Source organism: Trichechus manatus, unplaced genomic scaffold (genome assembly GCF_000243295.1).
Source record: "Trichechus manatus latirostris isolate Lorelei unplaced genomic scaffold, TriManLat1.0 scaffold00244, whole genome shotgun sequence".
Classification (NCBI taxonomy): Eukaryota; Metazoa; Chordata; class Mammalia; order Sirenia; family Trichechidae; genus Trichechus; species Trichechus manatus.
In genome coordinates this window covers 1,111,742-1,126,762 of record NW_004444180.1, presented here as the reverse complement: position 1 = coordinate 1,126,762, position 15,021 = coordinate 1,111,742, and the positions used below count along the sequence as shown (strand labels likewise).

Sequence of the window (15,021 nt, the reverse complement as noted above, 5' to 3'; positions counted from 1 at the left end):
ATTGTGGTTGATGTTCGTGGAGTGGTGGGAGTTGTTGGTGAAGGAGTGGGGGTGGTCGTGGAGGTTGTGGTGGTCTCCGTGGTGGTGCTGATCGAGGGAGTCGTCGTCTCCGTGGTGGTGCTGATGGTGGGCGTTGGTGTGGAAATACACTCCTCCCAGCAGCAGTAAACATTGATCTCGTAATTGAGGCAGAAGGGTGTATGGGCAACCCCTTCTATCTCTTGGTTTTCGTTCTTGCACTCCAGCCCAACAGAGATATTACACACCACCGTCTGTCCAAGTTTCTCAAGTGGGAGGTCAGGAAACATCACGGCTCGGCAGGAGATATTCTCTGCCCAGCCTGACCCACAGATGCCTTCAATTGCCTCAAAGTCACCCCCACCCGGCTTGATAAAGTCCGGTTTGCCCGAATCTATCCAGCCTGTCCACTTACAGCATGGAGTTGTGGTAGGTACCTTGCTTGATGTGATGATTGTGACAGTGGTGGTCCATTCTGAGGTGGGCGTGGAGGTCGTGGTTGTCACTGTGGTTGTTGTCTCTGTGGTAGGGGTGGTTGTTGTGGTTGATGTTGGGGGAGTTGTGGTTGATGTTGGCAGAGTGGTGGGAGTCGTTGGTGAAGGAGTGGGGATGGTCGTGGTGGTCGTGGTTGTCACTGTGGTGGTGGGCTCTGGGGTAGTGGAGGTTGTTGCGGTTGAAGCTGGAAGAGTGGTAGGAGTGGTTGATGAAGGGGTAGAGGTGGCTGTTGTGGTTGGACAAACGTCCATTGGCAGGCAACATTTGACACGGATCTCATAGTCGTAGCAGCGTCCAAATGGTCCGATTCCAAACTGGTCTTCATTATAGCAAATGAACCCGACAGAGACATTACACCAAACCTTCTGCTCCAGCTCCTTCCAGCTGAGGTCGGGATCTGTGGCTGACCTGCACTCGATGTCCACGGGGTCCCTGCAGACACTCTCAAACGTCTCTCGGTCTCCGCCATCACTGCCAGAGCTTGGGTGGTTCTCGTTGATCCAGTTCGACCAGAAGCAGCAGATGTCTAGGGAAGAAACCCAATGGTGGTCATGCACACTGAGAAGCGGCCCTTTTCAGGAGGTCTCTTTGGCTCAGAGAACCCACTGTCTGCCACACCTGCCCCCCCACGCCACTACCCTGTCATTGCCCAAGGACCCAACTGTAGAGTCAGAGTATGAGCTGGTCACCTTGACCCTGATTTTGCAGCCAAAAATCTGAGGCCCAGAGAGGGAAGGGGCCCTCACAGACCTGGGTATCAAAGCTCCAGCCCAGGGCCCTGTCCTTGGCCATTTTCAAAACCTCATGTCAAAAAATTAATAACCAAAGGGTCAGTGTTCCAGGAAGGAAGTGGCTTGTCTCTACTCTTGACCAACAACACTGTCACCTAGAGCTGATCAAGTTCCACTCCATCTGTCCCTGGACTCAGCAAACTGTGACTAAAGTCACCAAAAAGACACCCCTGTTTGGTCCATGGAAACCCTGGTGGCATAGTGGTTAAGAGCTATAGCGGTTAACCAGAAGGTCGGCAGTTTAAATCCACCGGGTGCTCCTTGGAAACCGTATGGGGCAGTTCTACTCTGTCCTATAGTGTCGCTATGAATTGGCATTGAATCAATGGTAATGGGTTCTTTGATCCATAGGCAGATGTGCATCGAGCACAGCCCAGCCCTACATCTGGTCCAGCGGGAAGCTTCCTTCGTAATTTTGTAAGGCTTTGTTCTTTGTCCTACTTGTCATTGTAAGGCGTCATCCGCATGACTTACTCGGAGTCGTTGAAGAACCTACAGCAAAGAAAAATAAATAAATACAAGAGGATTGTTACTGAATTCATTATAGAGTTCAAAACCTACACTTTTTTAATGTTTAAAAATTTATTTTTTCGGTGGCTCTCCTAGCTCTGGTGGCTTGTTAAGTAGCAGCTAAGATTCCAAACAGAACTGATGTAGAGGAACTTAAGTGGGCATCTCTGGTTTCTCTATTGGGTGCTATGAGTCTGGACGAACTCCATGGCAATGAGTTTGGTTTTGGAGTTAGGGATATTTCCCTATGTTGCCTTCCACTGCGGCCTGAGCTTGAGGATGTAGCCATGGTGCTGGTGTTCCAACTCACAGGGGCAGGGGAGCCAGGGGACACTTCCCTGGCCTAAGAAGAGGGTCAGCACCCTGTCTGTGATCAGGGCCAGCTGTACCAGGCTATGTCTCTCCCACTGCCCCCGGAAGCTCCGTTTCTGCAGGATGCTAGATACAGATGCAGGGGAAGAGCCTCGTAAGCGGGTTACGTGGCTGGGGGCTGTACCTGTGCTGTTGGTCGTTGTCGGCAGAGTGATGGTGGTGGTGAAGGTGGTGGTGGAGGGGACAGAGGAGGTGGTGGAGGTCGTTGAGGGTGGCTTGGTAGACTCGCAGATGTTGAAGTGTTGCACGATTGTCCCATTGGGACCACAGATCTCCCAGTGGCAGAAAGGACCATCCTGGGTCTGGTTGACAATCTTTCCTGGGGGTGGAGGGCCAAGCATCAACACATTTGGAGCAGGGCAAGACTCACAACCCCCCTCACCACGTGTTGCAAGTTAGGGAAAGGCTGGGCGTCTCCTGGCTCAAACAAGTAACAAACCAATGCCCGATGGGACTTGTCCCCAGAGTGTCCCCTTTGAGGAAGGAGCCCCCAGCAGGGTGCAGGCTGGATTGTGAGGAGAGGTGATGGAGATGCACCATGAGGGAGGGCACCAGTTCCCCAGAGAAGGAAAGAGAAGGTGCCACATGAGTCTCACGGAGCTGCTGCAAATCAGGGGCAGGACTGAGCTGGGAGGGGGCCAGACTGGCGCAAAGGGGCAAAGCCCAAGGACAAGCCCCAGCCACCCTCCCTGGGTGGACATTCCTGGGCTACCAGAGTTCAGGAATAGGCAGCCTGAAGCCTTACTGGGTGGGCCCTGCCCACCGCCTGGAGGGGTGGAGCAGCAGAGAGCACTCACCTTCATCAAACCAGCAGACGACCTCCGAGGTGGCATTGCACACACTGCAAAGCAGACGCAGTCAGATGCTGGCCCAAGGGGCGCTAGACTGCCCCCGTCCAGGACCTCTGCCTCCCCACCCAACACTAGTCTCCCCCCACCCTGTGTCCTGGGCCCACAATCCCAAGATGCTGCACCAGAGCCAGGTTCCAAAGGACCACCCTCTTGGGGTCCCACTGTAGGCACAGGAAGGGCGAGGTGGGGAAGGCTGGCGCCAGCCTCCCAAGATGAGAACAGAGGCCTCCCTCTCCCAAGTCCTGGTTCCTCTGTGTGTGTGTGCACATGTGTGAGTACATGTACTGTGCACATATGCATATGCATGTGTGCCTGTGTGTACGTGTGTGTGCATGTATGCATGTGTAAGTGTGTTGTGTGTGCCTATGCTCCTGTACGTGTGTGGCTTGTGCCCATGTGTGTACATATACTTGTGTGTGCATGTGTGCTGGTGCATGCATGTATGGCTGAGAGCCCGTGCACGTGTGCAGGTATGTGTGTGCGTGTATGTGTGTGCGCATGCACGTGCTTGTGTCCTGTGCATGCTGGCACCCCCTCAGCGCCCCACGACGTGGGTTCAGGTACCAAGACTCGCAGATGTCTTCAGTGGGCACCGATGCCCCAGGTGGGTAGTGGTTGTCCTCGATGTAGCAGCCACACTTGTCGCTGGTGACACACTTCTTCAGATCCTCATCATAGATGGGCCTGTCTTTAGGGCACTGGGGGTAGCAACCTGGTGGGCACAGAGCATGGGGCTTGGACCACCACGGAAGACCCTAGTCCACCAGACGGCCATCACGCCCACCCCTGCGGGCGGTTCTTTCCCAGATGATCCTCGGAGAAGGCTAGGCATCAGAAAGTGGGGACCTGGACCCCCTCCCCCACCCGGTACGTTGGCAAGGCCAAAGGCACAGCTCGGCCACGCCCACCTGCTGACGGGTAGCCAGGCCCAGTCCAGCCTCCACCAGCCCCGCCCCCTCCCACCCCGTCCGGCATCTGTCGGTTTACTTGCTTCTTTTCTGTTCCCCTCCTCCTCCCCCAGGGAGAGCTGGGCTCCAAGTACCTTGTGCAATAAGCAGCGAGTGGGTAGTTTGACTACTTTTTGCTTCCTGCAACAGCAGGAGCCTGCCCACCCTGGGCCTTGGGTCCTGGCTGTAGGGCCTCTCTCTTGGGGTGGAGTCCCCTCCCCCGCTCACCCTCCAGGTAGGACACGGAGATGTTGGAGTGGATGCCGTTGATGGTTCTGCAGGTCTCGAAGCTGCGGTTCCCGCATGGTTCGTAGTGCCACTCACACTCGTGCGGGGGGTTGTAAAAGTCGCAGAAGATGGCTGTGGGGTGGGGGAGGGGCGGTCAGACCCTCGGGGTGCCAGCGCAAGGAGGGGGAAGTGACTGGGGTGGGGGGGAAGCTGGGACAGGCCGAGCTCGCTCCTGCCGTCCCGGGTCCCACGGTGGCCCCTCGGGCGGGAGTTGGGGTGCCCGGGCCGAGCCTGGATGGATGAGGAACCTCAGTCCCCAGGCAGCCGCACTCACGGCACAGGTCGGGCGTCCTCCAGAAAACGCAGGCTGCCTCCTTGGTGCACTCCTGCGCGTAGGCGGCCACGGCCGAGCAGAAGCACTCGCAGTCGCCGCCCGTGTTACAGGAGCAGGAGTCGTGGACGCAGGCCTCGTAGAAGGGCTTGGGGTCCACCTGCCGGAGAAGCCGCAGTGAGCCCTGGGCCTGCCGCCCTCGGGGGTTCCCCCAGCCGGCCCAGCTAGGGGTCCCCAGCCGTCAGGCGGCAATCCTAAAGCCTGCCTCTACCCACTGCCCAGAGTTGAGTGCGGTCCGGGTGTCAGGGAGTGATGTACCAGTTCCCCCGGGTGAGCACCTCAGCCCAGGAAGGTGGGCGCCCACGATGGCCCCGCCCGCAGGCGGCAGGCTGCCCCGACAGGCCTCTCCCTCAGCCCATCTGTGGCCCCGCCCACGGCCTCCGGTGGCCCCGCCCACAGGCCGCAGGCAGCCCCGACAGGCCTCTCCCTCAGCCCATCTGTGGCCCCGCCCACGGCCTCCGGTGGCCCCGCCCACAGGCCGCAGGCAGCCCCGACAGGCCTCTCCCTCAGCCCATCTGTGGCCCCGCCCACGGCCTCCAGTGGCCCCGCCCCCAGCCCGCAGCAGCACCGCCAGGCCCCGCCCCACCTTGCTGTGGCAGACTTGGAAGACGCTGCTCTTGATGATGCTGCACTCCTTCTCGGCCCAGGAGAGGCGGTGCGGGTTCAGGCTGCAGGGCTCGGGGATCGTGGTCACGTCCGTGCAAGTGGGGGCCTCCTTCCAGCTGTTCCCGAAGTCCAGCTCGCTGTCCACCACCATGTGGTCCCGCGTGGTGAAGTCGTTGCTGGAGCGGTGGTCGAAGTTCCCGCACAGGCCGCACACGGTGCCCTGTGAGCAGGAGAGGCATCAGGCGCTTCGCGAGGGGGGTCGCGAGGGGGCGAGGGCCCCGGGCTGCCCGTTCCGGCAGAGGGGCGGGGCCGCTGCACGCTAACCTGGGCGCGCCAGGTGAGCACAGGGAGGGGGCCCGTCAGCGGGGCGGGGAGGGCGGGCGCACCTTGTAGGAGGGGGCTAGCTTGATGAAGATGGTGGTCTTCTTGTCCCAGATGACGATGATGCCAGTGCTGGCCTCCACCACGAGGTACTGGCCCACCGGCCGCGTGGTGTAGGACACGTGGTGCCCCACGTCACGCTGGATCACCGCTCGGTGCTTGTCTTCCAGCTTCAGCTCTGTCCTCTGGGTGTGGGGAGGGGTGTCACCGGCTGGCCTTGTCCCCAAGAGGCCACCAGCCCAGGTCACGAGAGCCCATGGCCCCTCCCCCCATCCTGAGAGCCCACACCTGGGTCCTGAGAGCCCAGCATCCCCCTCGGAGAGCCCACACACCCTCCCCCATTCCTGGGAGCCCACGCCCCAGTCCCAAGAGCCCACACACCCAGTCCTGAGAGTCCACACCCCCAGTCCCACCGGCACTTACCCCCAGGAAGATCTTGATGGCCTTGGAGCAGGTCACACCCGTGGTGCCACAGGGCACGTTCTCCGTGATAATGCTGAAGGAACCCAGAGAGCTGTTCTGGCCACAATAGTCCTGGGGGTGAGGGCACATGAGCCAGGGTGGGGCCGGCACCACCACTGAGCCAGAGAGCCGGCTGTGTCCCTTCTCAGCCGGGATGCCAGGGCCTCAGCCCTGCCTCGGTATGGGGTGGGGAGCCGAAAGAGAGGGATTGGGGAATTTGACAGACCCTTCCCTCCCTGCCCTCTATGTACCCACAGAGGGGTGGAAAGGGGGCTTTAAGGTGCCTGCCTATCCTCCTCTGGGAGCCTGAATCCTCCAAGGGTGGGGTTCTGGACAGAAGGAAGGGCCCCTCTCACCCCAGGCCTCCCCCTCCTCACCTGAACGGCCACGTAGGAGCAGTGCCCATCAAAGTTGTAGTACTTCCCATCAAAGGTGATGTAGTGGCCGCCGCCGTAAATGGCACAGGTGCCGTGGCACTTGGACTGGGTGCACGCCCAGCGGCCTCTGCGGCAGGTGCTGAGGAGAGCAGGGCGAGGGGCTGGAGGGGCTGGGGGCCACTTCCCGCCCCTACTCAGAGGGCAGCCCCCAGCGACTCCTTCAAGCACCCCTGTCACCCCGACAGTGTCGCCCAGACACCCATGCCTGGCAGACACAGGGAGGTGGTCATCTGGCCCTTCAAGACCCTGGGGACCTTGGGGAGGAGACGCCACGCCGAGTGGCTCAGCAGCGGTCGGCGCTATGAGGGGCTGGCTGGGCCAGGCCGTACCAGGTATTGCAGTCCACCTTGATCTTCTGCCCAGGGGAGTACCGGTCATTGTTGTGGACACAAGGACACTCCTCCTCCACCACACAGCCACCTCTGCCATCATCGATCAGCCCATTGGGGCACACGCAGCCACTGACGCAATCCGTCTGGTACTAGGGTGGGCAGGGAGTGGGGCTCAGGACAGTGGACCAAGAGGCCAGAGTCCCCCCCTGCACGAGCAGCCTCCTCTTCTCACTGCACAGGGCAGCCTCTGTGTCCCAGCCCTCCCCCTTGCCCCATGCCAACCCCACCTGACCCAACCCAGGACCCCTCCTCTCAAGATCACCCCTGGGCAGGAAACAGGTGAGGGCTGCCTGCCAGAGGCCCCCAAACTGGCCCTTGTGGCTCAGGCGGGCTGCGTGGGCGTCCAGGCCGCCACCACTCTCCAGGTGCCGGGAACACCAGCAATGTCCGTGTGTCCATGGGACCAGGCATCGGAGCCTCGGAGCCTCAGAATGGGGCATCCCACAAGCCTGCCTATGCGTCCTCCACGTGGGGCTCCAGGGCTCCACATGCTCAGCCAGTCGGCCCCCGAGGCCCACCCAGCACTCACAAAGCCTGCAGCCAGCGTCTGGCAGCTGACGGGGTGGGGCTTCCGGATGGCCAGCGCAGTCAGGTTGCTGCAGTCCATGTAGATCTTTGGGGCTGTGCAGTCTGCAGTACCAAGCGGCCATGTCAGCTCAGGCTGAAGTTGGGGGGCTCGGGCGGCGGGGTGGGGATGGGGAGCAGGTTGGGGGCCACTTACCGTCACCAATCTGCTTGATCAGCTTGCAGTGCAGCCTCCCACTCTGGCAGATGCTGCAGGGGAGAGAGAGGAGGTGAATGGGGCCTTCCCGGGACTTCCGGCAGCGTCTCAAGCCGCCCAGGCGTAATCCCCATGCAGAACCGTCACAAGAAGCCACCGCAGCCCAGGAACAGATGAGAGCTGGCCGCTGTCAGCTCCTCTCAGGCCCCACCACACCAGACATGGGGGCAGCCCCGAGGCTCTGCGGGGATGGTGGGATGGGGACCCCACATGTCTCAGCACCCCCAGCAGAGCCTCTCTTCATGTTGAAGCAGAGGCGCAGAAGGCGTGTCTCCATGGGACCGGGGTGGCGGCCTCCCCGCCCTCCCCTCCCGCGGGATCTGGCCACCCACCATCGCTTGTCCTGCTGCAGGAGCACGTCGCCCGCCTCCAGGTAGAGGCCATGGTGGTAGCAGGAGCACTTGGCCTGCGGCACGCAGCGCCCCTTCTCATCCAGGAAGGTGTGGTCGGGGCAGCCACAGCCGTCTACGGGTGCAAAGCCCTTAAGACAGTGCTTGTCAGGCTCCGAGAGGGAACGGCAGGTCTGCTGGCAGGTGGTCAGGTTGTAGAGAAAGATCTGGGAGCTGGGGCAAGAGTCCACGTCCTTGTCTGAGGGGAGTGAGGGGAACCAGTGTGAGCCAAGGGGTGGCCAGTTCTGTCCCTGACCCACACCGTCCCCACAGGGTGGACGCGGCAGTGCCCACAGTCCCAGGCCCCACAAGCGGAGAGCCTGCAGTCGGCTGAACCCATCCCCGTGACCTCCTATGCCCAGGGTGAAGGGTCACCCTCCCCGCGGAGCCCAGGAGGGCGGCACTCACTGCAGATGTGCTTCCGCCAGCCCCACAGCATGATGCCCTTGGCAGCGCAGGCTCGGGCGTAAGAGGACAGGGCGGCACACAAGCAGTCCTCGTTGTTCTGACAGTTGCACGTATCATACTTGCACCTCTGGGTGGCAGACGTGGGTGCCGGTGGTCAGAGAAGGTGACAGGGCGCAGGCACACGCAAACACCCCCATGCATGTGCACACACGAACATATACACATATTTCACATGAGCGAAAGCACTCCCAGATACGCGCACACACACCCCACATGTGTACACACGCACAGAACGCACAAACCCCCATGCGCACGAGTGCACACAGGCTTACACACTCAGTGGGGGCCCCCCAGAGGTATCAGGGTGAGGTTGCCTGAGGTCACGTGTGTGTATGCCCACCTTGTAGTACTCGGTGGGGTCCACGGCGGAGTGGCACCTGCTGAAGGGAATCTCTCTCTTCTTCAGTAATGAGCACCAGTGCTCGGCGTAGTTGGCTGCAGAGGGGCAGGGGTTCAGACCTCAACAAGGGTGGGTCCACTCCGAGGGCAGGTCCCTGAGTCCTGCCCCCAGGGGGGGTCGGACCCAAGCCCAGGCGCTTCCCGCCGGGTCGGATCTCGGGCAGACCAGCTCAGGACGTGCTGGCCAGAAGCCCCTCGAAAGGCCAGGCGCCCGCTCCCGCTCTTCACCTCAAGGGTGCGAACATGCCCAGGGAGGGGGTGGGGTGCGAGTGGGGTTGCAGGTGTCATGGCACCAGGCCAGCCCTGGACGAGGACACCACCCAGCACCTCGCCATCTCGGCCACCCTCACGTGGCTTGGCGAGCTGCCCACTTCGGGCACCATGAATCACCCACCGGCAGGAAACAGCCGGCAGCCTTGAGTAAGGCAGCAGTCTTCCTCCCCCCTCCCACAAGCCGATGCCCCCGGCGTCCCCCCAGCTCACCGTTCTCGACGCTGAGGGAGCAGGGGTCGTCCAGCCAGTCCAGCTTGTCCTGGCAGCTCGACTGGGCCTTCCAGGTGTTGGCGAAGCACGAGCCCGTGGCCTCCACCAGCCCGCCAGCCGTCTGGAAGTCATCGCTCTCCAGGCCATTGAAGTTCCCGCAGAGGCCTGGGGGGGGACAGGGGGCGTTGGGAGGGGTGAGGGGGACCAATGGGAGCTGAGGAGGCCGGGACCAATGGGGGGTGGGGGCCTGCAGAGCCCGAGGGGTGCGGCGGTGGGCGGGCACTCACCCTGCACCTGCCCCTGGGCGTCCCGGTCCAGGGTGGCGAAGAGCTGCATGATGGGGAACAGCTGCACCTGCAACCGCAGGCCGAAGGTGGTGTGGACGATGATGTGGTAGGAGGAGGGCCGGAAGATGGAGAAAGTCGCTGCGGTGCAGGGCACGGGGCGGTCAGGAGGGGGCCTCGAGCTGTGCTCCCACCTCCCCTACCCCCTGCTCAGCAGAGGCCCCAGGAGGGAGCGTCTGCCCTGACCCAGAGCGCCCAGCCTGGGGCGGTTCCCTGCCCAGCCCGGGCCTGAGAGGGTAGTGCCGTTCCAGCAGACTCTGGGACGAGCCCTTGAGGCTCCAACGGAGCTAGAGGGTCCCGACCCCTGGGAGCAGGTAGGTCCTGGGCATCCTCCCGCACGCTCACCAGTCACATGGGGCAGCTTGACCTCCAGCTCATTCAGGAACACACTCCCATCTGACTTGAAGGTCACCACCTGCAAAGAGGGAGCAGCGGGCTGAGGGGGCATCGGGGCAAACAGGGGCCGGGGAGGGCAGGCAGGGTAGGGGGCCAGGGGCAGGAGTGGGCAGGACAGGGCAGGGTGGGGGGGCCAGCAGCAGGAGTGGGAGGGGCAGGGCAGGGTAGGGAGCCAGGGGCAGGAGCAGGTGGGGTAGGGCAGGGTAAGGGAGCCAGGAGCAGGAGCAGGTGGGGTAGGGCAGGGTAAGGGGGCCAGGGGCAGGAGTGGGCGGGGAAGGGCACCCACGTTCTTATTCCTGTCTGTAAGCAGCACCACTGTCTTCAGGCAGGTCTGCTTGTCTGTGGAGCCACAGGAGGCCAGCTCACCCAGCACAGCGAAGGAGTCATTGTGGTCACCCTGCAGGGGGGTCAGAAGGTGATGCAGTGGCGAGGAGCAGGAAGATCACTTCCCCCAGGACTCCACACCCCAAGGACCCCACACCCCAAGGACCCCACACCCTGAGGACCCTGCACCCTGAGAACCCCACACCCCAAGACCCCACACCCTGAGACCCTGCACCCTGAGGACAACACACCCCAAGGACCCCACACCCCAAGGACACCACACCCTGAGGACACCACACCCTGAGGACCCTGCACCCTGAGAACCCCACACCCCAAGGACCCCACACCCTGAGGGCCCCACAGCCTGAGGACCCCACATGTGGAGGACCCTGCACCCTGAGGACCCCACACCCCAAGGACCCCACACCCTGAGGGCCCCACAGCCTGAGGACCCCACACGTGGAGGACCCTGCACCTTGAGGACCCCACACCCCAAGGACACCACACCCTGAGGACCCCACACCCCGAAGACCCCACATGTGGAGGACCCCACACCCTGAGGACCTCGCACTCCAAGGACCCCACAGTGACAGAGGAGGGGCCCACTTCACCCACGATACTGCCCACTGCCCACCAGACCCCCAAGCACAGGGCGGTCTGTGCCGGCGGGCACTCACCTTGGCCAGGATGTAGTAGCAGTCCCCGTGGAAGGTAAACTTCTTCCCGTCGAACGTGGTGATGTGGGAGCCACCCTCCAGGGCGCAGGTCCCGGGACACTGCAGGTCTTGGCACACCCAGCGGCCTGAGTTGCAGGTGCTGTGGGCAGCGGGGGTGGGGTCAGGCCCACCACCCGGCTCAGTCACTCCGCTGTGCCACCCCGCCACGCCCTGGGGCCACATACTCACCACTGCTCACAGTTCGTGGTGACCTGCTGGCCTGGCGAGTACAGGCGTCCGTGCAGCTTGCAGTGGCACTGGCTTACAGGGATGCAGCCACTCCCAGCAATGTCATCCAACACAGTGCCTGGACGGTGAGGGGGAGGGACGGGGCGTTACCTGGGCGGGCACAGCTACTGCCAGGCCTCCAGACGGCGCTGGAACCCTCCCCTGGGGAGCTGCTAGGACCAAGGCCACAGCCACAGGCATCTCTGGTCTTTAGGACCAACATCTGTGGTCCCCACCAAGTGTCTGGGTCAGCAACGTGCCCGGGGAGGCCTGGGGGGACCCTAGAAGCAGGGCCGTGGGCTGGGAGGATCTGTCCAAGGGGTGATGACAGGAATCCCCCTGGGTGGACCGTGGTGGGGGCCCTTCTGCTACTCTCGTCCCTCCTATGTCAACTTTGCCCCTGATTTCAGGGCGGCAGTGTGGGTGGGTGGGCGCCATCACTGCCCTGCACGGTCCAGTGGACACCCACAGCTTCCCTCCACGCGGCGAGGCAGGTGCCCCCCCCCCGCCCGGCCCCGCCCCGCCCCGCCCAGCGCTCGGTGCCCAGCGCGCACCTTCTGGGCAGAAGCAGCCATCCATACGGTGTTCCTCGCAGAGGCTGCTCATCTCGAGGTGCGAGCAAGTGTCCACGCAGGGAGAGCCGTTCTCCAGGTAGATCATGTTCCCGGGGCAGCTCTTGGCTACATGGGCAAACGTGGGCGGTGAGCTGGCCCCACCGGCACACCAGGGGTGAGCGGTGCGCAGCAGGGCCGGGCGAGTGTCTGCCCAAGGCCGCCGCCTCTGGGGTCTTGCCCACGGGCACCTGGCTGCCCTGCCCGGCCTGAGCCCCTCGCCCGTCCGCCCGGAGGCCAGCCGTACTTACGGCAGAGCGAGGCGCTCCTCCAGCTGCGCGGCCGCCCGCCGGCTTGCGAACACTGGCGCGAGAACTCGGCAACCGTGCGGCAGACGCAGGCTGCCCGGGCATCCGACCCGCAGCGACAGCGGTCCTCCACGCAGGCCTGCACGTACTGCTCCAGCTGCACCCGGCCCAGGCAGTCCGAGAAGGCCTCAGAGCTCAGCAGCTGCTCGCACTCGGCGCGCTGGCGGGACAGGCGCGGTGGGCGGCTGCTCGGCCCCTCCTCCCCCGGTGCCGCCGCCGCAGGTCTCCCGGAAGGACCCCCAAGGGAACGCCGTCCCCGGCCCGGTCCCTGCCTGGACTCACGTGCTGGCTGCAGGAGGCAGGGACGGCCTCCTCCTCGGGGTCCTGGCACACCACCTCGGGATTGTTGATCTTCTGCATGTTCCCGAACTCGGTGGGGTTGAAGTGGATGCCTAGGAGGGACAGCCCCTTAGCGAGGGGGCTCAGGGCGCCACCCCCATGCCACAGAGACTCTGGGGCGGCCCTTACCATCAGTGAAGAATTCTGAGTAGCTCTGCAGGCCATTGAAGTCCCCACAGAGGCCGCATGTGTGGTTCTGGAACTTAAGGTCCAGCTCTAGCTGTGGGGGAGGGGCAAGTGAGCTGTGGGCAGGTGGGCACCAAGGGGCCGGGGCAGGTGGGCACCACTGTGGACATGGCAGGTGGGCACCAAAGGGCTGGGGCAGCCGGTCATAAGCACCCCCACCATCACCACAGCCTCCTCCTTTGAAAGAGCTTGGGCTTCACTTGTGGCGGGAGGTTTGGGGTCAGCCACCAGGAAGCCCCTGGGGCCACTGGGGGCTAGGAGGGATCCAGGGAAAGGGTGAGGCCCCCTCACCCTAGGCCCCAAGTGTCCCCTCCCAGGGCGAGGTAAGGCTGAGGCCAGGCACAGATTGTGCAGTCCACCTCTGCCCCTAAACTGCCCCTAGAGCCACTGGGAGTCCTATCCCGTCTCTGCCCGCTGGGGCCTTTGGGATCTCATCTACAAGGGAGGGATTGGACCACAGGCCCCCCTGCCCTCCCCTGGCTGCCCCAGAATTGGGCAGGGGCCGTGCCCACCATGAGCGAGTCCTCGCGGTTCCATATGAGTGAGAGGCCAACACGGGAGTAGACCTTGGTGTAAGCCTCATTCTTCTGGATGAGCAGCCCGGAGCTATAGTGCGGGGTGCTGACCCTGGGGAGGTGGGGGAGTGCTGTGTCACTGGCTGGCCCAAGCCAGTCTGCACTCTGCCACCACCAGAGCCCACCTCCCTGGGCACCCCTTCCCTGCCAGCTGCCTCCGGGATGACCAGTCCACACCTTCCCCCTCCCCCCACCCAGGCACCTGCCTAGTCCTGTCCGCCCAGCTCACACCCCGTGCCACAGACGGTCTTGGCCGCCCTCTAGCGGAAGACACGGGTAGTGGCCAGAGAGCACTGGTCCCCCTCAGCCCCAGCTTCCTCTGGGAGGAGTAGACCCTGCCTGCCGCCTGCTCCACACTCCCCCTCTCCTCGGTGGTCGGTGGTCTGTCCCTTCCCGGGGCCATGGAGAGCAGGAGGGCTGGGCTGCCTGCCCGTGCCAGCCTCTTGCTCAGAAGGGCACCCAGCAGGATGTCTGCTGGGGCGGGGGGGCTCCTCCAGACCCTGCCCACCCCTTCACCCCTGATGCGGTCCCTGATGCTGGTGGGTCCCCCGTGCACCTCCTGCCGGCACCCAGTGCTGGCCTAGGCACCTGCCCTCACCCTAACCTCCACCCCTTGTGACTGGCTGCCTGCTTTCCAGCTGGTGGGCAGAGCAGGGACACGGGCGGAGGCTGCATGCAGAAAATAGAATTCCACAAGCAAGGAGAGAGCAGATGCGCAGGCTGGGGAACCAGCCCAGCAGGAAAGCATTTAAGAGATTTCTATTATTCCGGAGACAATCAGGGAACAATAGCTGGGTAGTAGGGAGGGGGTTCCCGGCCTTGCCTCTGCAGCCCTTCTGTAACTGTATCTATCCTAGGCGTTCCAGGCCCAGTGGGACTGGGCCCAGGCATCCCTGCCACGCACCAGAGCCTGGGTGGGTGGGAGGGGAGGGTGCAAGGGGCTCTTAGGCAGCCCCCATGGGACAGAGCGCCCCTGGGACCCACCCCCGCCCTTGGGGCTCCCTGTGGTGCTCAGCCAGTGTCGGCTGGTGAACATTGGTGACATGAGCTCAGACCCCAACCCTCTCGCTTCTTAGCTTCATGGCCTCAGCAGAGGGGGTCCCACTGCCCCCAGGCTGCGGGCTGAGTGGGGCTGGCCCAGCAGCAGGAGCCCCTCGCCCTTTTCCCCAACCCCACCTCCCATTACTAGGATACGGGCCCCTGTCCGCACTCACAGGGCCCCGTTCACCACGACCAGCTGCTTCGTCAGGTAGACAGTGTCATCCTTGATGGTCAGCAGGATGTACTCGAGATCAGGCTGGCTGCTGCCGTTGTTCAGGCTGCGCTTCAGGTGCACGGCAAACTCCTTGTAGGAGTCACGGCAGTCGGAGGCAAAGTTATAGTCACAGAGGCCACGGAACTGGTAGACGTCACCGTCAAAGGTCTTGTAGTGGCCGTCCCCCCATGTGCTGCAGACTGAGTGGCCATGGTTTTGGGTCCTGCCTTCTGGGGGGCAGTAGGGCACCGGGGTGAGCATTGGCAGGCAGCCCCATGCAGGGAGGCCCTGCCCACCCGGCTACCCACCCAGCCTCCCCATGGACCTGACCATGGTGA

General features: G+C 63.2%; 1 protein-coding gene across 1 annotated transcript in view; it reads right to left on the bottom strand.

Annotated features, from left to right (window-relative positions):
- The window catches only part of MUC2 (mucin 2, oligomeric mucus/gel-forming), a 29,340-nt gene extending 14,396 nt beyond the window's left edge, over positions 1 to 14,944 (bottom strand). The window contains exons 1-29 of the mRNA XM_004389418.1: positions 14,643 to 14,944; positions 13,366 to 13,480; positions 12,797 to 12,887; positions 12,611 to 12,720; positions 12,272 to 12,488; positions 11,964 to 12,089; positions 11,371 to 11,488; positions 11,143 to 11,281; positions 10,428 to 10,538; positions 10,091 to 10,160; positions 9,689 to 9,826; positions 9,402 to 9,566; positions 8,860 to 8,954; positions 8,460 to 8,586; positions 7,995 to 8,250; positions 7,603 to 7,655; positions 7,411 to 7,511; positions 6,819 to 6,970; positions 6,430 to 6,568; positions 6,014 to 6,124; positions 5,596 to 5,775; positions 5,190 to 5,429; positions 4,547 to 4,703; positions 4,213 to 4,344; positions 3,602 to 3,749; positions 2,984 to 3,027; positions 2,311 to 2,505; positions 1,779 to 1,796; positions 89 to 1,039 (exon numbers count right to left, since the gene is read on the bottom strand). Of these exons, the coding sequence (XP_004389475.1) occupies positions 89 to 1,039; positions 1,779 to 1,796; positions 2,311 to 2,505; positions 2,984 to 3,027; positions 3,602 to 3,749; positions 4,213 to 4,344; positions 4,547 to 4,703; positions 5,190 to 5,429; positions 5,596 to 5,775; positions 6,014 to 6,124; positions 6,430 to 6,568; positions 6,819 to 6,970; positions 7,411 to 7,511; positions 7,603 to 7,655; positions 7,995 to 8,250; positions 8,460 to 8,586; positions 8,860 to 8,954; positions 9,402 to 9,566; positions 9,689 to 9,826; positions 10,091 to 10,160; positions 10,428 to 10,538; positions 11,143 to 11,281; positions 11,371 to 11,488; positions 11,964 to 12,089; positions 12,272 to 12,488; positions 12,611 to 12,720; positions 12,797 to 12,887; positions 13,366 to 13,480; positions 14,643 to 14,944 (4,801 nt within the window). The remainder of the gene's footprint in view (positions 1 to 88; positions 1,040 to 1,778; positions 1,797 to 2,310; positions 2,506 to 2,983; positions 3,028 to 3,601; positions 3,750 to 4,212; positions 4,345 to 4,546; positions 4,704 to 5,189; positions 5,430 to 5,595; positions 5,776 to 6,013; positions 6,125 to 6,429; positions 6,569 to 6,818; positions 6,971 to 7,410; positions 7,512 to 7,602; positions 7,656 to 7,994; positions 8,251 to 8,459; positions 8,587 to 8,859; positions 8,955 to 9,401; positions 9,567 to 9,688; positions 9,827 to 10,090; positions 10,161 to 10,427; positions 10,539 to 11,142; positions 11,282 to 11,370; positions 11,489 to 11,963; positions 12,090 to 12,271; positions 12,489 to 12,610; positions 12,721 to 12,796; positions 12,888 to 13,365; positions 13,481 to 14,642) is intronic.
- Positions 14,945 to 15,021: the final 77 nt, after the last annotated feature.